Here is a 25466-nt window from a genome sequence, read left to right as displayed (position 1 = left end):
TTCTCGGTTATCTTCTCTGCTGCGGATCCCCCCACCCCTCAACGGGCCCGCGGGCGGTTGTTATCCCCATTGTGGGGGCAGGCCCGGGGGGAAGCGACACGAGTGGTCATCGGGCTGCAGACCGGTCGGGGTGGTTCATGTGGTCTTGTGGAGCTGTGCGGATGCGAGTTCGGTAGGTTCCCATGAGTTTCCCACTTCATTCCCATGCGAGTTCGGATGAGCGTCGAGGCGGGAAAGTTTTGCAGATGGAAAGGTTCTGCTCGCATGGGAATGAGGTCAGAGTTAATTTGCTGACCTTGAAAGGATGTCAGGCTGAGTCAACCCACTGGGTGATAATTCAACGGCATGACTGGGGCTTGAACTGGGACAAAGTAAACTGGGATCGCGGAGTGGGAATCGTGATGGCGTGTGGGCCAACTTGGGATCGCGGAGTGGGAATCGTGATGGCATGTGGGCCAACTTGGGATCGCGGAATGCCTTGAATAAAGGGATGTGAATTAGTTAATGTATATTTAAATCGGAAATGTTCGGGTGATCCGAGTGGCAATATGAATGAATAGAGTTCGCGAGTGAGGCAGGAAACGTTCGGTTTGCGTGGTCTTGAACGTGAACGTACAGTGCGAGATATGATTTAATATGAATACTGATATATGATATTTGCGAGATATGATTTTAAAGCACGGGGCCTGGCATTATAACGATCACGTGAGACCATGCGTGATCGGAGGTCCGCCGGGCGTAGTGGCGTGCGCCTGTAATCCGGCTACTCGGAGGCTTAGGTTGAGGAATCACTTGAGGACGGGAGCTCTGCGTTGCGAGGTGCTGTGCGGATGCGAGTCTTATAGGGAGAGCACTCGGATGAACGTTGATGCGAAGCGGTTTCTTGGGAGGGTTACATTCGATGGGCTGCCATTGCCTCTGCAGCGGCAATTAGGGCAGGAATCGGGAATTTGTTCAGAATGCCGGCGACAACCCACCTAAGGACACCATGGGATTTTAATGGCTATCCTAGGATGTAGCACACATTGTGAGTCGTACATTACTTGACAAGACATGGGATTTAATGAGATGCATAATGTGAAGGATTAAAGTTCTGCTGGTGTGAAATGCTGTCACAGGTGCGAAATGCACACCTTTGACCTGGAGGGAAGTTATTTTTGGTGACTTACCTTTGTGATTTGCATTTCATTGGATGGGAAAATGGGGAAATATGGGATATAATATGGAACCTCTCTGTTTGTCTATCTGTCTCCGGCTTGGAGGGCCAAGATGGGCTGAGGTTGACCAAGTAATTGTTGCTTGAAGCTTGGATGGGTCTATATGGATATTTGACAAATTTGGGTTACAAACTCACCATGGAAGGAGAATGGAGGTTATGGTTTCATCGCTGTGTCTGTCTGGCTGTCTAGCAGGCCATGGAGTTATATTTCTGAAACACGGATTTCAAATAGGCAGGAGTGTGTGCCCGGAGAAAATTGTGGGTACTTGTGGGTTGTGGGTTGGGCACTCTTGGTGGGCACTGGGGGCTGCAGTTGTGTGGACTGGGGGATGAGGGCGGCGTAGGTGACGTGAAGGGAATGCCACGCACTGTGACCATCTCCCCCAAGACCGAGGTTGTGGGTATGGTTGTGTTTTTTGGCAGCAGATGCTCACCACATTGGCCAGCTGGGGCTAGAGCAGCTGTGGTTCGCGCAGGGGGGCCCGAAGGATGGATGGTGGGTTGCACCCCTATGGACACTCATGGGCCATGTTGGCGTTTTGACTGCTCACCTTGTCCCGATGACCCTTGCACGGTAGAGGTGCTGAGCCGTCGCAGCCACATGTAGTTGTTTAAAACAGTTCACCGTTGGAGGCAGATCCACATACTTGCCAGTATAGTAGGGACAAAAGTGAAATTTGGTAGGCCCAGCCCAATGATAAATTTTGGGATTTTATAGGGTGGATGGCACTTTGGACCTGACCAACCGGCAATTACCTGCACATCAAGATAGAGGTTTCTGTTGGATGAGTACGACAGGCATTGCCGGAACCAACAGACCACGCCATCCACTGGTAAAACACTTCACCAGGAAGAACGCCCTCGAGCCACGGTGGATCGGGCCTCTGCAGGTATTATTCACCACACCAACCGCAGTCTTCTGCAAGGGTAAGTCTTCCTGGATGCACGCCACTCACTGCAAATTGGCCTTCCACACTGAACGCAAAGATGGGACTACTGGGTAGGACATTGGCCCTGGCATGAGGAATAAGCTTAATCACTCAGGGGGGCACCTCATATGTTCCCACCTTCACCACGCAGGGAGGCCCAAGGGACTTGGAGTGTCTAAAGGGACGCCAGATTCCCCGCCCCCCCCCCCCCCCCCACGGGGCCATGTGGGTGTGCGGAGATAAAGCATACCCTTATTTACCAGACCAGTGGGGAGGGCGTTGCGACCTGGCCACGGTAACACTTGAATTGGAGATGGCAAAAGAGGTGCAGGACCTATACCCCTCGTCGAGTCGATACAAACACCAGGTGTTACAGGACATACCATCAAGGGGTCGCCATAAGAGACATGCCATGTGGGACGAGGATGGACAGACCACTTTGCATGGCCACGGTTGGGAGAAGACTGGGCTTTTTCTGCCCCTTTGGTGGTACGGTAATGAACAGTTATCACTTGGATAAATTGTCCCTGGCCCTAGAAAAGGTAGCTAACTAAACGGCACAGGCCCATCAGGAACTATTAAATGCAGTCACTGAAATGAGGACAATGGTGATGCAAAATCCGGTAGCCCAAGACATGCTATTGGCTGAACGGGGAGGTGTATGTGGGATCATAGAGGGAAAATGTTGCACCTGGATTCTGGATCCTCGGGAAGGCGTTCAGGCGGCAATTGACGCGATTAAGAAGGTGGGCTTGGGCCTGACCAGAGATAGACTAGATCGCGAGGACTTAGGGATAACCGCTTGATTCCAATCCTGGGGTGGAAAAATAGTAACGTGGGTGTTAACCGCCATAGGAGTGATTATTGCGGTTGTGCCAGCACTGATTCTAATGAAAGCTATTGTGCTTGTGTGTGTGAAAAGGTAGTTTGCAGTAGGGAACCCGAAGGAAGCGCCGGTGAAGACTATGATCCTGTCCGCCAATCCAACCGAGGACTTGGACGACGCGGTTTTAGATAGCAATGATTGCCCCATGCCTCTCCCAAGATGTAGCAGTTAATTCCTCACGTATGTCTCCCCTTGTCCCAAATAAATATGATGTTGATAGTTTAGATCCCCACGGGGTTTTTGACATGGAGGACATGGATTTTCTCGATGCGATAACTGCGCAAGTACTGCAGGAAAACGAGCCGTTGGAGAGTGCATCACTGCAAATTGATGCCGATAATGCCAGAGTCATTTCAGTCAACACCAAAGGACTACAACAACAACAACAACATGCATTTTAAGGGCATTTTCCCTGCAAGAGCAGGGGTTAGCCAACACCAAAGGACTGATCGGGGATAATCTGCCGCCATGGGCAATTGGAATGTCGGCATCTCGTTCGGAGTCCACCACCTTCGCCCCCCCCCCCCCCCCCCCCGGTCCTCTGCATTTTGCATTTGCATTTTGCAATATAATTTGCATTTGCACTACCTACTATTGCACCATCCTGTAATCCAGCGAGATGGGATCCAGTCTATGAATCCAGTCCACCAGTCTATGAATCCAGCGGTGCACGTGTTACTGAATTACACATGGATTGGAGTAACTGCAATTTTTGACTGTATATTCACAACATTTACAGTTTAACTTCGACTTTTTCAGACATAATTGGATGGAGTATCTGCTTTGCTCAGTAATTTGGCAAATATAACAGCATGCTGTTATGCATGTACTATATTTAGAAAATTTTTTAAAAGTACATATAATAACATTATGTTCTTCCTGAAATCTAAGAAAGCACAAAGCACAAATCGGATTGATTCATTTGTCATTCATTTGTCAATTGATTCAATTTCAGAGCTGTTTGCCACACATATATAATAGGACAATAATGTTTTACTTTGACAGACTTTGATCTGGTCTCACTGAATCTGTTGTATGGCTAACTGTACTGCATTTCTGTACAACTGAGAAGATTCTTAAAATCACCAATCAAATGTGAACATATTAGATGGGGTCATACAAAAGGTAATGTATGGGAACAAGATTCTCACAATAGATCAACGCACACCAAACTAGAACGGCACTCGGTCGAGCACATACCTCCGCCAGGCTGAACCGTTTATGTTTTGTATCCCACTGATAGGCCGGATCTAGATTTGGACCTGAACCAAAAGCTAATCGGCTTGCTCTTGTCACCTAACCAACTCGTCCACCAAGTTTTATCATAATTTGTCCACACCTTTTTGAGATATCGTGCTATATATCGATTTTAGCCCAATCGCTCAATGATGAAGAATCACTTAAAAGAAAAAAAACTCATATCCGGTTCCAGATTATCACCAAAATCCAATCATTTTGTCCTCGTCTCCCACCCAACCTGTCCACCAAATTTCGTCTGAATCCCTCCACAAATTTTTGAGATATCCTGCTCACAGACAGAAAGGCAAACCAACAAATAGACAGACAGGGATGAAAACATAACCTACGCCTACATTTGGTGGCGGAGGTAATAAAAAGTAATAGAACAAAGTTGGTTTGTGTGCCATCGTAAATCCCCACACTTTCCATATAAAGTCAAGTTGAACCAGGATCGACCCAATAACTAATGTTGAATTAAAAATTTCCCCGTTTTGACCTTTTTAACCTTAAGTCCCCAAAACCCTGGATCAAATCCTAAACAGCATTACATATTTCATGCATCCCCCAATGTTGATTGCATATACCAAGTTACATTAAAATGTTTTAAAATGTGCCCATAATTGCATTTTTTTGGCATTGACCTTTTGACCCTGGGGGGGGGGGGGGGGGGCGGAACCTGAAATTATACGGTTCCTGCATGCTCTTTCATTCCATGTGGTGATTAAAACTACCAAGTTTGGTAACTTTCTGCAGAACCGTTAAGTAGGGGATTGCGTGATGGATGGACAGACGGATAGAGCCGATTACAATATCCCCCCGTTTTGGGGATAACAAGGAGGTGTGGAGGAATATATATTATTTATATATTCTCCCCTCTTGTTAAAATGTGTTTTCCTCTTGTAAAACGAAGCTTGGAACATTCTTGTTCGGAGGGGTCAGAAAGGAATGACCTATGAAATAGATAAAGGTGCTTTATTATCCCAACTGATAATAACTGTCTAAGATGTGTCTCAGAATTCTCCAAGACAGAAACCAGAATGTCTCATTGTCTGAGCCGTGCGGAGCCTTGAATACCTTACCTTATAAGGAGTGAACATTGATATTAAAAGGTAAAGTGGGACTTCGAAACACAGTGCTGCGCTGGACCGAGGACCGAAGGAGGGAAGATTGGGCCATGCTCCGACCGGCTGAACGAGACTTCGTCGAGTTTAGTTAGTTCATAGTTATTCATAAATTGAATCAGTTCGTTAATTCCCTACCCCCTTTTGAGTTTAATAAATCTTTAATATTTTTAATATTTAATATTTAATAAAATTTTTAATAAAAAGTTTTTAAAAATAAATTTATTTAATAAATAAATAATAAAGGTAAACAATAAGCTGCCCCAAAAGTGCTTTACATGCTTCAAATAATTATGCAAACAATTTTCGAAAAGACAAACAAGTTTTCAGGGTGAAAGAATGAAAATGATATTGCTATTGTTTTCATCATAATTTCTTATTTTAATCACACTTGTAAATTGGTTGTACAGCATTTTATCCTCAGATTGTGAGCTCTGTTTGACAATGTTTTTGTGGACGAATAATAAATAATTCAATTCATTTAATTAAATTCAACCTGAAAAACTTGGTCTCCATCGACAACAACTCCAATGAAGTCTCTAAAAGTAGATTTCCATCTTGTAAATGACAGGAGGAACGCATTATATTTCTTTGAAAAATCAAACTAGTCATCAATAATGTCGCACTTTACTTAAAATATTCATGCCAATTGAAGTAAACTTAATTAGTGTCCCCTTGGAGAGGAGACGGGCATCACCAGATTCCGATGTTCACCGACCTGCCATGATGGCTTTCCGTCTTGATGTCAACCCAATTACAGTCGAGGAATCGGCAGATAGAAATAAATTACCAGAACTATACCAAATTAGAATTTTGTTAATGATCAGATTCCAATCTGCAGATAATCAAACGCCAAATGAAGCGACCACTGCTTTTGGCTGTTGTTTGTTTTTGTATACAAGATCGAGGCTCATGTAAGAGCTAACATTGATCACAAAAAGGCAAATTGACACATAAAACATGATAAAGTGAGTGGGAGAACAATGTGGAGAGCAGGGACATCGGGAGATCTGTGGGAGGGAGAGGGCTTTGGGGGAGGAGGCATGGTAAGGGGGAGGGGGAGGTCGGAGAGGTATAAAACACATGGACACTGCTCGGACTTCCAGGAAAGAAGTCGGTATTTCAAAAAAGTGGATCTGGGGTGAATTAACAGGGGTAGAAAAGATCAAGGTTTTGGATGGGGGAAGATAAGAGATGGTGGGGAACAGCTGTTCTAAAGACCTGGAGGGAGGAGTGGGATTGAAGAGAGTGTGGGAGCTTGTTCCAGACGCGGGAGAAAAGAGGAATGAAAGAGTGAAGGTGAGCAGAGAGTCTTGATTTTGGCAGTTTCACCAATGCTGGCAAACTCGCCATCTTAATATCTGGGCAATTGTAATATCTTAGTGCGGCAGGTACACATGGAGCATTGTGAATGAACTTCCTCACAATTCCCTGCGAAGACGGCGTGATATACAGCTGCTGTGGCATTGCCTATATAGCCGTGGTCGAGTTAAGTAGGAGAAAGAAACGCCATTTTTATGAGAAAAAATCTTCACCAAGAGGAATTACGTTCAGATTCTGTACGTTTGTCAAAAGGCGGCACCTACTGGGTTTCCTTGTGTAGTGCATCGCGTATGGAAGAAAAGCTACTTGCATGGACATCCCGCGCCGAACGTGATGAGCGGACCAATTTACCTGCATGGAAACCCAGTAGGTTGCTAGAAGTGATTATCTTACCTTTGACGAGGAACATTGGAAGCTTGCACTTCACTGTAAATACAGTATATTCAGGGATTATGGTATTTTAGAAGATCAAGAGCATTTGGTATCAAATTGGAATATTTGTTGATTCACATGATAGTGTCCTCATGCAAAATCCCATATTATTTTATCAATGACCTACAATAGTTGAGGCCAGGGTAATATTAAGGGTGCAAGGCTTCCTTGCAGCTTCAAGCAAGTAAGAAGGATCAAGTGCAGGGTCTTTTCAGTCCTTTCACAACCAGACTGAGTGCTTTTTTCTCATAACTATCATCATTATGATCATCAATAAAAGGCATACAGCTACAACAAATCTGATGGCCTGTTAAATCCATATGAGGAAACCTAGCTGTGCTGGAGGAGAGGAGGAAGGAGAAAAGAACCACCTTTAGAGACCATTTTTCCCCGCAGAGCAGGGGTTGGCCTTTTTCGGGCACCATGATCCCCTTTTTGAAGCAATGTTTTATAGCCGGATGCTCTTCCTGCCACCAACCCTGTTAGTCGCCTCTTCCGACACACAGGGAATTACCAGTGAACCGGTACTCAATTTGCCGAACTCGGAAGGATGACACGCTGAGTCAACCCCCCTAACCCTAACCCTAACCCAGGATCCTAGGATCCCAAGCCAGCACCCTAACTGCTAAGCCAACACCAGGCTACAGAAGAGGAAGGAGAGTAAAGGATTGAAAGTTAACATATTTGGAGGTATTAAAATTAGAATGGACTGTTCCACACATAGAAGTCGAATTATAACATCGCTCTCAATGATATTCAGTGGTCACATGAAACAACAAGGAGAGGCCACAGGTGCACAATTCAAGGCACATGATTGGTCATGTACCTTGCAGAATGCTTGATGGTTTTGCACCTCTTGGTATGCTTTTGCTACAGAAATTTCTCATGAGATTTGAGTAATGTTCTCATGAGATTTATATCAAATCCAGTCTTTTATGTTTTCAAATCTTCTCACCTCCTTTACCCCCACCACTCCTAATCATATGCTACACATGCAAAAATATCAGCCCACTCGCAATGCCATAAACAAAGAGAAACATTCAAACCGCGTGCCTGAAACAACAACCACCCAGGGTGTGCATGACACATTTTCACTGTAAAGCACATGTACATTGCACTGTACACTGTATTTCTTCTGCGCTCGCAGGGTGGAAAACACTCAGTAACAGAGAGGTTTACATTCCTTCTTAGAGGTTTACTTTACATCCTTAAAACAGCCTAAACCCTCCGTCCTGAGTTCCAGGAGACACGACAGCCCTTCGCCAATCACACCTCATCTCAAGCATCAATGAAAGACTGTTACATTGGAGGTGAAAGTGAATATAATTAACCCATAAAGTGCTGGATTTACTGGTTCATAGCCCAGAAATGGTTTTTTGTGATCGGCTTTTCTCTACCAATTAGAAGCTAGCTTTCATAAGTTCCCATGGTATAATACACTACATGAGCAAAAGTATGTGGACACCCGAACATCGCACATGTCATTCCAAAATCATGGGAATCAATATGGAGTTTGCCCCCCTTTGCTGCTATAACAGCCTCCACTCTTCTGGGAAGGCTTTCCACTTGATGTTGGAACATTGCTGCGGGGATTTGCTTCCATTCAGCCACAAGAGCATGAGTGAGGTCGGGCACTGATGTTGGGCGATTAGGCCTGGCTCACAGTCGGCGTTCCAATTCATCCCAAATGTGTTCGATGGGGTTGAGGTCAGGGCTCTGTGCAGGCCAGTCAAGTTCTTCCACACCGATCTCGACAAACCATTTCTGTATGGACCTCACTTTGTGCATGGGGTCATTGCCATGCTGAAACAGGAAAGGGCCTTCCCCAAACTGTTGCCACAAAGTTGGAAGCACACAATGGTCTACTCTAGAATGTCATTGTATGCTATAGCGTTAATATTTCCCTTCACTGGAACTAAGGGGCCTAGCCCGAACCATGAAAAACTGCCCCAGACCATTATTCCGCCTCCACCAAACTTTACAGTTTGCACTATGCATTTGGGCAGAAAGCGTTCTCCTGGCATCCACCAAACCCAGATTCGTCCGTCGGACTGGCAGATGGTGAAGCGTGATTCATCACTCCAGAGAACACGTTTCCACTGCTCCAGAGTCCAATGGCGGCGAGCATTACACCACTCCAGCCGACGCTTGACATTGCGCATGGTGATCTTCGGCTTGTGTGCGGCTGCTCGGCCATGGAAACCCATTTCATGAAGCTCCCAACGAACAGTTGTTGTGCCGACGTTACTTCCAGAGGTGGTTTGGAACTCTGTGGTGAGTGTTGAAACCAAGGACAAACGATTTTTACGTGCTACATGCTTCAGCACTTGGCGGTCCCGTTCTGTGAGCTTGTGTGGCCTATCACTTCTCGGCTGAGCAGTTGTTGCTCCTAGACGTTTCCACTTCACAATAACAGCACTTGCAGTTGACCAGGGCAGCTCTAGCAAGGCAGAAATTTGACGAACTGACTTGTTGGAAAGGTGGCATCCTATGACGGTGCCACGTTGAAAGTCACTGAGCTCTTCAGTACAGCCGATTCTACTGCCAATGTTTGTCTATGGAGATTGCATGGCTGTGTGCTTGATTTTATATACCTGTCAGCAATGCAAGTGGCTGAAATAGTCGAATCCACTAATTGGAAGGGGTGTCCACATATTTTTGGTCATATAGTGTATATTGTAAAAAAGGTTACGATTCGTTCTTCGGGTTGACGTCAGTTTAAACTCATTTGCATACATATAGTGGCTAGAACACGCCCATATAAAGACCACATTTGGTAGTGCCACGACTGTGGCCTGTTAACCTGTGCGTGTTGGCCACGAATGTGGCCCGACGCGCTTTATGGGTTAAAAGACATGAGCGTGGGGAAGGAACGACGCAAATCTGACGAGCATACACAATTGCTGCATTGATTTGGCATTCATTCGTAAAACGTTCGGCAAAAATAAAGGAAATATTGGAGACTGGGACCAGTTTAGTGCTATGGGACTAATCAGAGTGAGAGACAGTGCCATGCAGAACATGGATCGGTTACTAAGTGCATGGATTAAAGATCAAACTGAACATCGAATGCCTTTATCTCTTGCTGTGATCCAATAAAAAGCCTGTAGTTTGGGAAATAATTTCAAGACATTAAGGGTTCATGGAATTATTTCAAGAAATTAAGGCTTTGGAAAGCATTAAGTGGAAGATGTGCCCTGAATGTGTCCACAATTGCATGGAGTTTGCTGATGTTGATTAAAAGCCAAATTGTAGACCTGGCATGATAGGCTGGTTTTGATGAGGTTGCCAAAGAGGACGTGGAGGACATAATCGAGTTTGATGCAGAACCCTCAAGCAACGACGACCTCAGAGTTGAAACAGGAGCCATAAGAAGTAGAAGAAGATGAGGAAGAAGATGCTGTAATGCCTCAATTCAAGCAGCTCACCATGGAAAACCTCAGCCAAATTCGTGGTATGTTTAATTTGTTATCGACCAAGATCCAAATACTGAAAGGAGCACTGATTTTAACAGTGCAGTCAATGACGCCCTTTGTTGCTACAAGGAACTTGATGCAGCAAATAAAAAGAAAGCCATCCAGCCCACTCTTCGTGCATTTTTTCAGGCTGAACGATGCATCACCGACTAGATCCACCAGCTCGGATGCTCCTCCGACCAGCCGCACCATTCCTACTAGTGAAGAAAGTGACGGCACAGTGTTGAGTGAAGAGGCAGACATTTCTGCCCCTCCGCAAGTGTGACTTTCCCCCCGCAATCAATTCCATACCTCCAGCCCCGGTTAAGGAGAGTCACGAACACTCAGAGAATACAAACTTTGTTTGTTGTCTATTGTTTATAATATTAAATGTTTCGTATCTATTTAATATTTGGTATCTATTTATTTGTGTATCTGTGTTTGTATCTATTTGTGTCTGAAAAACCACCCCAGGTACCAACCAAATTCCCAGCCAAAAACGCATCTTCCCTTTAATACATGGGTTTCTATGGATAAACATGTTTCATTTAACGCAGTTTAACTGATCACAATGTTTTGTGGGAACGCATCCCTTGCGATAAGCGAGGACTTCCTGTACCATGTCAGATGCCATGTCATGTGCCGATGTGCGCTTGCTGTAGCTCCAGCTCGTGGTTGTGCCGTTCTCATTTCTTCCACCCTTTCTTCCCCCCTCCCTTTACATACTACCTCCAAACTTTGTACATATTCCCACCCCTTTCCTAGTTCTAATCAACATCCTCTCCCTCTCCAAGGGGATCTGCATGCCATATAGCAGATCGTTTACCTCTCCACAAGGGTGCCACCAGATGAGGCATAGAACGTGCCACCAGAGCTAATCACCTGATCCGATTTCCCATCTCTTGATGGGGTCCCCATTACCAACAGAGTTGATCTTGCATTTCACCGCTGGATCTGCACACTGACCTCACTGATCATGCGCTGCTTCCTGGGGATCCGATTTGATGTGCCTCACAAACATCGATGAACAGCAACTTTTTTCAGGAGATGGATTTAATTATTGAGGTCAACAAGGTCAAGATCATGATGGTCGTGGTCGGGATTGAGACGGTCGAGATGATCGAAAGCCACTGATCGAGCGTGGGGGTCGGGGATTGAGCGAGGGAGTCAAATGGTGGAGTCGAGGAGAATCGAGCGAGAAAGTCGAGCAGGATCGAGTGAGGGAGTCAAAGGGGCCGAGGAGGAGCACACAAGGGAGTGGAACAGCGTATTTGTGTTTGAAAAACATTTATTTTCCGAAGCATTTACTCTTAATGAGAATGGAGATGAATGGGACAAAAGGAAGGGGAAGTAAATTATGAGGATAAGGAGGAGGAGAGGGGAGGATGGAGAGACAGGGGGCGGGGGGTAGGGAGAGAAGGGGATGAAGTGAGGGGAGGCGAGTGGAGGCAGGGAGGAGTGGGTCGAGTGTAAGAGAAGAGTGAGCTGGGTGAGGGAGAGGAGACAGGTGGGGAGAGGAGTTGTGTGTTGAAGGTGAAAATGTAAGCAAGGGTCGCTATATACTCGGAGTTGTGACAACGTGCATTTTGAGCCATTTTGTTTCCATCAAACGTGGCACACCAAACTTGTGCCCATTGTGCGTGAAGCGTGGTGTCAATTTTCTCATCAAGTTGTCTTTTTGTACCCGAAATGTAAACGAAGATGATATTACTAAATCCTTTTTTTCGTTCATCTTTTTTCGATTGATATAACCTTAAAACATATATGAAGCAGCAACTACGGGAAATGAAGAGTAATGTGCGAGCAAAGGTTCACACTGATGAGTGAACAGAGCGTGGGAGCAGAAGAGGCACACGGGTAGCGAGAGAATGCAGAAAACTGAAACAAGCGGAAGGAGCAAATTGAAGGAGAGAAAAGGAGGCACACCATCCATACCAGATGTGCACACCATCAATAGAGTAGAGAAACACCTTTAGAGGCCATTTTTTCCCGCAGGGCAGGGGTTGCCCTTTTTCGGGCACCATGGTCCACTTTTTTTTGAAGCAATGTTTTATGGCCGGATGCTCTTCCTGCCGCCAACCCTGTTAGTCGCCTCTTGCGACACACAGGGAATTACCAGTGAACTGGTACTCAATTTGCCGACCTCGGAAGGATAACGGGCTGAGTCAACCTTCCTGGCGTTAATTCAGCAATCGACCGGAATTTGAAGCCAGGATCCTAGGATCCCAAGCCGGCACCCTAACCGCTCAGCCAACACCAGGCTCCAGAATACACAGAATGTAGATTTTAATTTTTTTTTTTCTTCGGCTATGCAGTGTCATAATGTAGCACTTAATGTTAAATTAAGGAAAATACTGTTGTCAAAAAATGTAAAGTGTTAAAAACATTATGAAAACCAAACAACTTCAAGGGGGAGGGAGGTTCATTTTCCTGCAGGTACGTAGAAATATCAGTGCGGAGGGAGAGAAAGGTTGTATAAAGTTAAGGGCTGATACGTATAATGGCAGACCATGAACACGCAGACAGTAAAGTTTTACTGTATTTGAATAACAGTTTGATTCAGAGGTAAGTGGGGTGGACATGCTGTATGGTGGACATGTTATATTCAAGGTAAGATGGGCATGATTTAATGTATTATTATAGAATGGAATGTGTGATGAGATATAAATATGTGATAATAATTCTGTAGCCTGTAAAGTTTGAATAGTCATGTTGCATTGATGAATTGACTGACTGCCTGGATGCAACTGAGGTTGTGGATCTACTGATGTACCATCTACTGATGTGGATCCGTGACTGCGGTTGTGGATCAACTGATGTAGGTAATCCACTGATGTGGATCCATGACAGAGGTTGTGGATGTGTGTGTGTGTGTGTGTGTGTGTGTGTGTGTGTGTGTGTGTGTGTGTGTGACTTATCACTCATGGATCACTGTATGATATGAGTTGAAAACTGGTGTTTATACTGTGAGGTACACAGGATGATTTTAGATGGTGAAAAAATCGTCCTGGGAGTTCAGGTTGGGGGAGCACCCCAACTATCTCTGTGTAAATGTGTGTCATACAGTGTCAATCAGGGTGAAGGTGCACATTACAAGTCATCCCGTCCGTAATTATGGCGAAATTAAACCGTCCACAAGGACAGATTATTCTCAAATATACACAAACGCACACGCGCAGGTTATGGAATTCAATTTCAACCTCAGCGAAGAATTTATTTTTAATTCATCTCAGTCAAGCGGAGATTGATTCTTAATTTTTTTTGCCAAACATAATTATTCTCAGATCTATATTGTTCTAAAAGCTGAATATTAAGGGTATTTGAAACCAAACACTTACTTTTAAGATCCAAGTTCTTGGCACCGATGACATTCTGAGACACGGTCTTGGTATCAACACGCAGTGTATGCATATTGCTCGAATCCCTCGAGATCATCACATCATGCCACTGATCATCGTTGAGGCTCTTTTTGCAGTTATCCCTCAGTAGGTTCTGCCCATTGCCCAAGTCAAAGACGTAGCGGATGTGTCTGAATGGCAATGCAGAGAGAACAGTCAGAGACATGCGATGTATTTACATGATCAAGGTTGTATATTAACCTACATTAAAGTGCTTGAAGTGGAAGTGACATGGACAAAGAAATGCAAAATGGATGGTCACAGAACATACCCATAAAATTAATGCTGGTTTTCTCCTTTCATCAGATAAATATTGTAATTCATAGAAAAATCATAAATGAATGATATTATTTGGTTTATTATAACACTCAAGGCTCATACAATAGCTACACAGACAACGCATTAGAAAACATTTAACCACAATATTTATTACCCCCATTACCTCTTCCAAACAGAACCCTCTTACTTGCAAGTTCCAAAGTTTCCTCCCCTCCTCTCTCTCTCTCTCCTCTTTTTGTTTTCATTAATTCCTTTGTTTATTGTGTCTCTAGCGGGGAAAAATGGCCTTAAAACGATCATTCATTTTTTTCATTCTTTGTTTATTGTGTCAAGGAGATGCCTCACTGCCCAACTGTCAATTAATACCCTCCTTATAATCTTGCACTTCCCTGAACCTTGATATGATAGAGCGAGATAAAAACCCAGCATCACACATGATGATGTTTAAGCACAAGGCCTGTTGCTCTCACATAGCAGAAAGATTGGTGGTCTGTTTTATTCAATACCTCTCTTCCACTCTACCTCCCCCTGCTCTCTCTGCCCGCACAGCCTCTCCCAGCAACTCCCAGATGAACATGTTCTTCCAGTAAAGCAATCCTAGCAAAACTGCAAAAGCACTGGCTCACCTCAACTGTATTCTTCATATTCGTACTTGTTTGTGGAAATGTATTTCTGAAGGGATTCTATCCAAAACTTCCCTGCGGGACTTCAGGTTGGAGGACCAGCACTATCTGATATCATCCTCCACCCTTAACCATGGTATCTTATGCACCCTTTGCATCGGAAAATTTAAAGCACTGTATGAAGGTGATGCGTAACTTACAAATTCTTTTCAAAGAATATAATAATTTGTATACACTATGTGTCTATATATATATATATATATTGTTGCGGATATGAGGATGGCATTTTTAAAATTGTATTGTATTGGAAATTGTTGTGTAACATTGTTGGATATGGCCCCTCCTGCCTCCAGAGTTGTGTAAAGATAAAAAGGGCGTCTCGGTAGTTAATTCCATAAACACCACATTGCAGGACACGATAAAACCCTTGTTCAGTAGCTTATATCTTATTATGTGTTTTAGAGTAAGGCCTTGTCTTCCATTAGAATGACACTCCATTGCACCAAGTGAAAGAGATAGATTCCCTTCATTCCCATTCCCAAAAACCTCCATTTCTCCCTTTCGTCATTGCCAAGCCTCGATTGGCAATTACATCCCCTCCAAAGCCGCCATTGGCCACGAGGCAGGGTTGGGGAAGAAAGGCGGGTCCCCACCTCGTCAGAGAGGGGAGGAGTGAGTAAGCCCCACTCAACCAACCACAAACAAGGGGTTGGACTTCGAGAGGGTGTGGCAAGAAAGATCAAGGAGGTTCGAAAAGGTTGAGGGGCGGGGCATATATAACCCGCTGCGGGACGTTCCCCAAGCAGATGAGTTCTGAGTCTGAAAAGAGACGACCTTCAGAGAGACAAGTGCGCAAGGAGAGAAAGACGCGTCAGACGATTTGGGAGAAAGAAGGGGAGGACCCAAAAGAGCCCGAGACGTGGAGCGACAACCAGCCCCGGCCGCGTGCAGCGAGATACGCGTGCCGCCGTCGCCCTGCTCGCTCCCAGCCTGACGAGGCCCGGCTTGCTGTGCGCCCTGCCAAGCCTTCCAGCTTGTGGTCCGAGCTGAACATTCCCCCTTCCAGCCAATCCACTCTGCAGTTCCCCGCGTGAGTCTGTGTCTTCGTTTGTTCTGTCCTGGGTATTAATTAAGCCTGTTAGGTAAGCTAGTCATTTGCACTGTGTCACCTGAGTCTCATGTCCCCTGTAAATAATCGTGACTGCTCTTTTTGCTTATGTGCGTGTAAACAATAAACCCCGTTACTCTTCTGTACGTCTTCTTCTCCTTCCTCTTTGCATTCGTCGTCTTAGTCTTTTCCCGATTGAATAGCGGTGGCGCGATACGGCCAACGTTTGGGTGAATAGGGTTTAGTCAGGGAACAACTGTTCGGTCGCGGAGCCTTCGCTCGGCAAACAACATCCTTAACCGCGTACCGTAACAATATATATATATATATATATATATGTATGTGTGTGTGTGTGTGTGTGTGTGTGTGTGTGTGTGTATATACGAGTACTATATATATACTAGTGGGGTCACCCATGGGAATCCCACGGGCATGGACGTGTGTGACATTTGGACATCTTGATTTAGATGCTGCACATTATATTTTACAAAATGGTTACTGGCAATTCATCAGATCCAGAAATGGTGTAATGAACACAATTTAATTATTTCACATAATATGTGACCCCTCACTCCTCTCCACCTGACACTCTTCTCTCTCCACCCTCACGCCTCTCCAATCCCACTCCTCCTCACACTCCCCTCCAATACCTCCTCACACTCCTCTCCAATACTTCCTCACACTGCTCTCCAATCCCTCACACTCCTCTCCAATCCCTCACACTCCTCTCCAATCCCTCACACTCCTCTCCAATCCCTCACACTCCTCTCCAATCCCTCACACTCCTCTCCAATCCCTCACACTCCTCTCCAATCCCTCACACTCCTCTCCAATCCCTCACACTCCTCTCCAATACCTCACACTCCTCTCCAATCCATCACACTCCTCTCCAGTCCCTCACATTCCTCTCCAATTCCTCACACTCCTCTCCAATTCCTCACACTCCCCTCCAATCGCTCTTCACTCTCCTCTCCAATCGCTCCTCACTCTCCGCTCCAATCGGCCCTCACTCTCCAACTCCTTGCTCCTCACTCTCCAACCCCTCACTCCTCACTCTCCAACACCTAGCTCCTCGCTCTCCAACCCTTGCTCCTCGCTCTCCAACCCCTCGCTCTCCAACCCCTAGCTCCTCGCTCTCCAACCCCTAGCTCCTCGCTCTCCAACCCCTAGCTCCTCGCTCTCCAACTCCTAGCTCCTCGCTCTCCAACCCCAAGGTCCTCACTCTCCAACCCTAAGCTCCTCGCTCTCCAACCCCTCGCTCCTCGCTCTCCAACCCCTCGCTCCTCGCTCTCCAACCCCTCGCTCCTCACTCTCCAACCCCTCGCCCCTCACTCTCCAACCCCTCGCTCCTCACTTTCCAACTCCTCGCTCCTCGCTCCTCGCTCCTCTCCCGTCTCATTCATTTTGGAAATGGAAGTTTCCACGCACCGCATGAATTGGCACGATCCTCAAGAGGAAATGTCTCGTAATCATCAAATGGCAAGTAAATTACATTGTGAAAATTAAAGATTTCAAATAAACCTATTTAAAGGGTATGTGCACAAAACTAATAAAAAAAACAAAGAAATATCTCTCGGTAATTTCCTGAAACATATTTTAGTTTTTACTTCCGGATAATAATGTTGAATGAAATAAGAACGAAGAAATATATGTCGTTTTGTGATGACTGTCATCAAAAGTAAAAGTAATATATCTTAACGGAAAAGAAAAAGCGAATTTTTAATATATGTCGACATTTTCCCCGACTGTTATTTTAGGCGGTGTATTTTCGTGTATCATCGTTTCGCGATTTTGAAAAATATATCTCTGCATTTTCCCGTGTGTGCGTGAATGTTCTCAATTATTTCTGACACCGAGTCTAAAACCATCGATAAAAATGAAATCAGATGGTGAATTCGAGATAAAATCGTGAGGGTGACTCAATGAATGGGCTTTATTTTACAGGCCTTTGAGAAATCATTTCGTTCTATAAACAGAAACTTTCATGGGATTCTCTTCCCGTTTTTTTTTCAACCGAGTCTAAAACTATGTTAGCGACTGTTAAAAATGAAATGATGTATCGAATTAGAGTTGAAATAAACCTGTGTGAGAGAGAAATACAGCACGGGCCCAACTAAACAGGCCTCAAAGCTATTCGAGTTAATAAAATGGTGGATATTTGTTCACATGAAGCCTCTCCAAGAATGGGTGGAGCTACTCTGTAAATGGAGTAAGCCACACCCCCGGACAGACAGACAGACAGACAGAATCACCTTCGCCTATTATAATATAGATATATGTATGTATGTATGTATGTATGTATGTATATATATATATATATATATATATATATATATATATATATATATATATAGACGTGTGTGACATTTGGACTTCTTCATTTTGATGCTGCACCTGCACATTCAGTTATATAAAATGGTTACTGGCAATTGATCACATCCACAAATGATGTAATCCACACAATTTATGTACTTTACATAACGTTAATATGAATACATGCCCGTGTAGATGGGAAATACAGTTTGTTTGAAAAAAATAACAAATATCAGATGAAAGTTTTTAAAATTTAGAATTATTCTCACTCAGAGTTAAACATCACCGTAGTATTATGCGGTTGCTTCAACGTTTTTGGTGAATTATATGTCATCATTGTGAGATTTTTTTGGAATTTTTTTCTGTGTTCTGAGTCTGTGTTCACGTTCCTCGACTGTCTCGTTCTCCCTCCTCATCGTTGTTGCAGCAGCATCCTGTGCGAGTCTGTGTTCACGTTCGTCGAGGGGCTCATTCTCCCTCCTCATCGTTGTTGCAGCAGCATCCTGTGCGAGTCTGTGTTCACGTTCGTCGAGGGGCTCATTCTCCCTCCTCATCGTTGTTGCAGCAGCATCTTGTGCGAGTCTGTGTTCACGTTCCTCGACTGTCTCGTTCTCCCTCCTCATCGTTGTTGCAGCAGCATCCTGTGCGAGTCTGTGTTCATGTTCTTTGAGGGTCTCGTTCTCCCGTCTCATTCTTTTTCTTGCTGCATCCTGTTCAAGTCTGCATTGACGTTCGTCGACGGACTCGTTCGCCCATCTCATTCGTTTTCTTGCTGCATCCTGTTCAAGTCTGCGTTCTTCATCGACCGTCTCATTCATTTTGAAAATGGAAGTTTCCACGCAACGCATGAATTGTCACGATCCTCAAGAGGAAGTGTCTCGTAATCATCAAATGACAAATGGCAAGTAAATTACATTGTGAAAATTAAAGATTTCAAATAAAACTATTTAAAGTGTATGCGCACATAACTAATAAAAAAAAACGAAGAAATATCTCTCGGTAATTTCCTGAAACATATTTTACTTCCGGATAATAATGTTGAATGAAATAAGAATGAACAAATATATGTCGTTTTTGTGACGACTGTCATCAAATGTAAAAGTAATATATCTTAACGGAAAAGAAAAAGGGAATTTTTTATATATGTCGACATTTTCCCCGACTGTTATTTTAGGCGGTGTATTTTCGTGTATCATTGTGGCGCGATTTAAAAAAAAAAAATCTGCATTTTCCCATGTGTGCGTGAATTCTCAATTATTTCTGACACTGAGTCTAAAACCATCGATAAAAATGAAATCAGATGGTGAATTCGAGATAAAATCGTGAGGGTGACTCAATGAATGGGCTTTATTTTACAGGCCTTTGAGAAATCATTTCGTTGTATAAATGGAAACTTTCATGGGATTCTCTTCCCGTTTTTTTTCAACCGAGTCTAAAACTTTGTTAGTGACTGTTAAAAATTAAATGATATATCGAATTAGAATTGAAATAAACATGTGTGAGAGAGAAAGACAGCACGGGCCTAACTAAACAGGCCTCAAAGCTATTTGAGGTAATGAAATGGTGGATATTTGTTACAGACAGGATCAGCTTCGCCTATTATAATATAGATGTGTGTGTGTGTATATACGAGTACTATATATATATATATCATAGGCTCCTTTAGAGAAGTACTGGAACGTCATGACCTTGGGGTTTGTAACTTGAGTCTGAGTTCACATTTTCTATCTCGTTCTATGAATGCTTCGTTTTCTATGCAAATACCACAGCACTTTACTATTGGATGGATTGGAATGAAATTGACATATGACATGTAATTTATGTAATAAAATAATAAATAAATAAATAAAATATAATAGTCTGTATTATAACACATTAGTTTCCCTCGAAAAAATGATTTGAATATACATTATTTCTTTCCATTTGGCAACTTTATTTTTAAACAATTTTGTTTTCAATTTTTTTGATTTGTGTATTAATTATTATTTATTTTAAAATTAATTGTGATATTTCACATTTAATATCGGAAATCAGCAAAATAATATGTTTATCTTCTCTTTCTGAAACTGTCCAGCTGGTGATCTCACAGGATCTTTGTTTTGTTTCCTGCTTTCATGACAAGATGCCACGTCGTTGCAGCTGCTTTGGCTGTAAAGGAAACTATGATGGGACGCCTTATGTAAAGGTCCTATCCTTCCCAAAAGATCCTGAGGAGAGGGAGAGATGGATATTGGCAATGCCGAATGAGAAAGAAAGCTTGAGGCGCTTGAAGGAGATATATATTTGTGAGACACATTTCAATTGTAAATGGGTGTCAGTTAAGGGTGGCAAGCGACCCAAAGAACCCCCATCAATATTTCCTGGATTACCAAAATCAGTTTTGAAGCAGGTTACTTCAGCCCCACGCCCAACATCATCTTCTACATCAGAATCAAGAACTAAGAAGGTGCATGCAGCTGCTGAGGCTGCAGACAAGATCCAAGATTTCGACCACTTCTGCGCCAAAATCAGCTCCTATTTTCCTGGCTTTAACGTCATAAAAGACCAGAAAAACCTGTACCTATCAATAACTGACGCTACTGGACAAACTGTCAGGCAGTTCTTTCATTTCCAACAAGTCAGCTCACCTTTTGGATTCCTATTCTTGAATAGAGTTGAGAAAGATGGCATTGAGGTGCCCAAACGACTTTTTCCTTTGCAAAAGAACAGCTTGCTCTCAAAACGGTCCCAGATTAGATCCATAACTGACCAGGTAAACACCTATGAGTACACAAGCCAGGAAATTCTTCAGCATGTAATAAGCCAGCTCTGCAAGATGACTGAGGCACACGAGCTTCCTCATTTAACCTTCCTTCTGTCGCAGCTGCGGCATGTGTTCATACCTCCTGATGGTCGCCGATTTGATACCGATACTATGATATTCGCAATGCAGCTTCACAACATATCACCCAGTGCATACAAAATGATTCGTCGATCCGGCTTAATCATTCTACCATCAACAAAAAAGGTAAAACAGGTGCTTTCTAGTAGTCTGCAGGACTCCAACCTCAAAACGTTGTTCGACCAGCTTAAGCCGCAGCAGCGTTTGGTCAATTTAATGTTTGACGAGGTAAAGCTGGTCGAGACATTGCGATTTTCTGGAGGGCATGTTCTAGGATACGCTAAAAATGCTGCAGCGGGGGGTGACCATGAAATTCTTGCTTCACATGCTATGGTTGTTGAAGTTGCCTGCCATTTTGGTGGTCCACGCTATATTCTACGCGTTTTGCCCTGCAAAAAACTAACTGCCGATCAGCTGAAGGAACTCCTCATCGAAGCTGCCTCAGCTGTAGTTGGTGCTGGCAGTACTGTGATTTCTTTGATATGTGACAATTGCAATACCAATGGCAGTGTTTATTCAAAACTTGGAGGACCGGGAAGTTGTCAAGTGCTATCGATTCAAGAGCAATCTATGTTCTTAGTGTACGACTACATGCACATCTTCAAAAATGTTCGCAACAACTGGATTACTGTTGATGGCCAGACACTCTCATTTGTCGTACATGGCAATGAGTACAAAGCTTACTGGAGTGATATTCGGAAGCTTTATGAGATCGACCGAGCTACTCCTATTTGCTTAACCAAGCTGACGCACACCGCTGTTTTCCCCAAGCACCTTCAACGCCAGAGCGTACCCTTGGTATGTCAGGTGTTCAATGACAAGACTGTCGCTGCCTTAAAGACCTTCAAGGATTCACTGGGCATCAGCGAAGGCTCCATCATTCTCACCCAGACAATGAGTGAGTGGTTCAAGATGATGAATGTGAAAGACCGTTTCTCAGCTATCCATCTGCGCGACGAATCCAGACAGCCATGGACAGCAGACTGTACAAGTTTCACTAGGCTGGAGGAGGCCTGCCAAATTATATCTACCTGCGCATGGCAAGGAGGTGGTGGTCGTAAGCTGAAGCTAACTCGGCAAACTGCTGAAGCCTTCACTGTGTCCACACGTAATAATGTGGATGCTGCCAAATTGCTTCTGGCAGAGAAAGACTTTGACTACGTTCTTCCTGCTATATTCGCGGATGAAGCCTTGGAAAAGTTTTTCGGCCAAGCCAGGCAAAGATGCGGTGGAAACTTCTACATTGACGTAGTTGACATTATGGCTGCAGGTAAAATTGCAAATTTGCAGACACTCGTTAAGCATGACATTATGCCAGAATCCAGTTCTCGTGTGCTTGTTTGCGACAAGAATTGTGGTACTTCCATAAATCCAGATGAGCGAAGTGAACTCATTGACGAGATCACTCCTCATGACACTCAGGAACTCTTGAGGTCTGATGATGCCCTTAAGCATAAAGTTGTTTATTTGGCCGGATACCTTGTTCATAAATATGGTGATAGCACCAGTATGGAGGAGATCATGGATGATGAAGATGGTAACGAGGTGTCATCTGAGTTCCTAGATAATTTGAATAGAGGTGGACTGAGTGTGCCGACTATGTGAACCGTCTTCTTTGTACATAATGCCTATAATTTGCATGGCATGACTAAAATGCGTTGCCGCTTTCATTTTGCTGAGCTGTTATCCTTTGTAGATGCACCTTTAGCTAGTAATAATGCAGCATGTACTACTTTAGCTAACATTCTATTGAAAGCTCATGTCCTCAATGTCAGTGACAAAGAAAAGGCTGTGGGATGCCTCAGGAGGCAAGAAAACTGGCTGAACTGGCTGTCTTTCCCTCGCGGTCCCTCTGTGCTGTCTTTCCCTCGTGGTCCCCATGTGCTGTCTTTCCCTCGTGGTCCCCCTGTACTGTCTTTCCCTCACAGTCCCTCTGTGCTGTCTTTCCCTCGCGGTCCCTCTGTGCTGTCTTTCCCTCGCGGTCCCCCTGTACTGTCTTTCCCTCATGGTCCCTCTGTGCTGTCTTTCCCTCGCGGTCCCTCTGTGCTGTCTTTCCCTCGTGGTCCCCCTGTACTATCTTTCCCTCACGGTCCCCCTGTGCTGTCTTTCCCTCACGGTCCCTCTGTGCTGTCTTTCCCTCGCGGTCCCCCTGTACTGTCTTTCCCTCATGGTCCCTCTGTGCTGTCTTTCCCTAACGGTCCCCCTGTGCTGTCTTTCCCTCGTGGTCCCCCTGTGCTGTCTTTCCCTCGCGGTTGTCAGCTGTTTCACGAGCCTCGATTCAGTATACAAAAAAAAAAGAAAAAAAAAAAGCTCTCCAACTAGCGATAGCTCTCCAACTAGTGATAGACATAGACATAGTTGTAATAGACATTTTTTACAAAATATTATTGAAAAACGGTGCATTGTTATTATTCGAATGTGTATTTGCTGTATGTTTGTATGTTTGTGTAATACGATATATGACAATATATATTAAATTTGGACAGCTCTACAAACTTGCCTCTTATTATAATCAGCCATCTCACCGTTTATGAGTTAGACACAAAAAAAAAAACGGGCAAAAATTGCCAAAATTCACTAATTTGACCTTGGAATATGACCTTTTGACCTTGAAGATGACCCCAGGTGGTGTTGAAAATGTCGCTATTGAACTCGCCGTCCTCAAAAACCCCTATTTTGACCCCGAGATCGTGTCTCTAGCCCTTCTAGAAGTCATTTTAGCCCAGGACTTAGGTTAATCCTTCAGACTCAAGTTACAAACCCCGAGCATGGGACGTTCCAGTCCTTCTCTAAAGGAGTCTATGATATATATATATATATGTGTGTGTGTGTGTGTGTGTGTGTGTGTGTGTGTCTGTGTATATAATAGTAAGGAAATTTCATTCTTGACTTCAAGCTATATGTTATTGAAAAAAAGAATGTATTATTCATATATTTCACAATCATGTACGAATTGTCCATCAACTGCACACATTCACTTGAATGCCTCGCTATCCGACTTTTTTTCAGTGACTCTACTTCGCTTAAGTAACATTTCCTCCTTGTGTAATAGCCATCTAAACTCCTCCATTGATTTGCTTTTGTTCAAGATTTTTTTTGTCTTCCGTAGTGGTTGATGACACTACACAGCCATTTAAACGATATATATTCAGTATCTGTCAGATTACATCATTAATTATAATAATCATGCACATTCATGTTGGCATCCAAAATCATTTACCCCTTGACGAGTTCAACGGTGATGAAGTCACTAGCATCTCCACTATTGTAGAGAATGAGGCCGTCCGGTGAGGTGCTCTTGAACTGGAAGAAGAGGTACATTGAGCTGTACGCCTGCAGCGTCGGAAGCGCCAGGTAACTTCCTTTGGACTTGAAAGTAATGGGGTCAGCAATGATGGGGCGCTTACCAAAGCGAGCATTTAGTTCACAAAAGTCAATATCACCATTCTTGCACAGGTCGATGTATGACATGCTGTTTACAATGACACTCTGCAGGTGTCCCACAAAGTTGGAAGGTACCGTAGAAGAAAACTGACGCTCAGTCATGATCCCCGTCTCAATATTGTGGAACTCCAGACGGGTATGATCACCAAACATCTCACCTGAAATGCACATGAGTAAGTAACGTGGATTTAAAGACAATCGTAAAAATATCAATCATGCAAACATGTATACGATGGTAACTTCAACGTCCAGATTATATCCCTTAATGGATGAGAAGCCATCAAACTTTATTCTCACTGTTCGTTTTTCTTGTCCCTCAAGCAACGGATGGAGCTGCCCTACCTGGCAGATGTCATCTGCAAAAGATTACATCTCAGGCCCCGATCAATCCGTGTCTGCGACACACAATATATCGGGGCTTTCACAGGGGATGATTTGTCAACTTCGGCCTGGCATACCAACCCCAGTGCAAATAAAATCCATAAAAAAACAAGAAATTCCAGAAATGTAAAAGCAGCCTTTCCATGAATAAGGCTTTTCAACAATGGTTATAACTTTTCTTTTTTTATGTTTAGGGAAAGGATGGGAATGAGGAAGTTACAACCTTTTTGTATACATGATCGAGGCTCGTGGAAGAGTCAGAGCAGGAAGGAAGGAAACAAAATGGACGAGTGGGAAACACCAACAGCAGAGTAGAGGTGAGAGTGAGATCAAGGGTAGGGGAAGAAGGACACGCAGGGGCAATCGACCGTTTATTTATGTGCAATCTACCTTTTTACAGATGACAAAAGTTCTCTGCTGTTTTAACTTGAGTTG

The 25466-nt window shown here is 43.9% G+C and overlaps 1 protein-coding gene across 9 annotated transcripts in view; it reads right to left on the bottom strand.

Moving 5' to 3' along the window:
• LOC137413498 (neurexin-1-like) overlaps positions 1–25466 on the bottom strand; it is a 1626023-nt gene that overhangs the window by 746725 nt on the left and 853832 nt on the right. For all 9 annotated transcript variants that reach the window (XM_078779254.1, XM_078779246.1, XM_078779249.1 and 6 more), the window contains 2 exons: positions 24427–24808; positions 13943–14133 (listed from right to left, as the gene is read on the bottom strand). In XM_078779254.1, coding sequence (XP_078635380.1) covers positions 13943–14133; positions 24427–24808 — 573 coding nt within the window. The remainder of the gene's footprint in view (positions 1–13942; positions 14134–24426; positions 24809–25466) is intronic.

Source organism: Myxine glutinosa, chromosome 5 (assembly GCF_964187855.1).
Source record: "Myxine glutinosa chromosome 5, kmMyxGlut1.1, whole genome shotgun sequence".
Classification (NCBI taxonomy): Eukaryota; Metazoa; Chordata; class Myxini; order Myxiniformes; family Myxinidae; genus Myxine; species Myxine glutinosa.
This window is presented reverse-complemented; position numbering and strand designations above follow the sequence as displayed.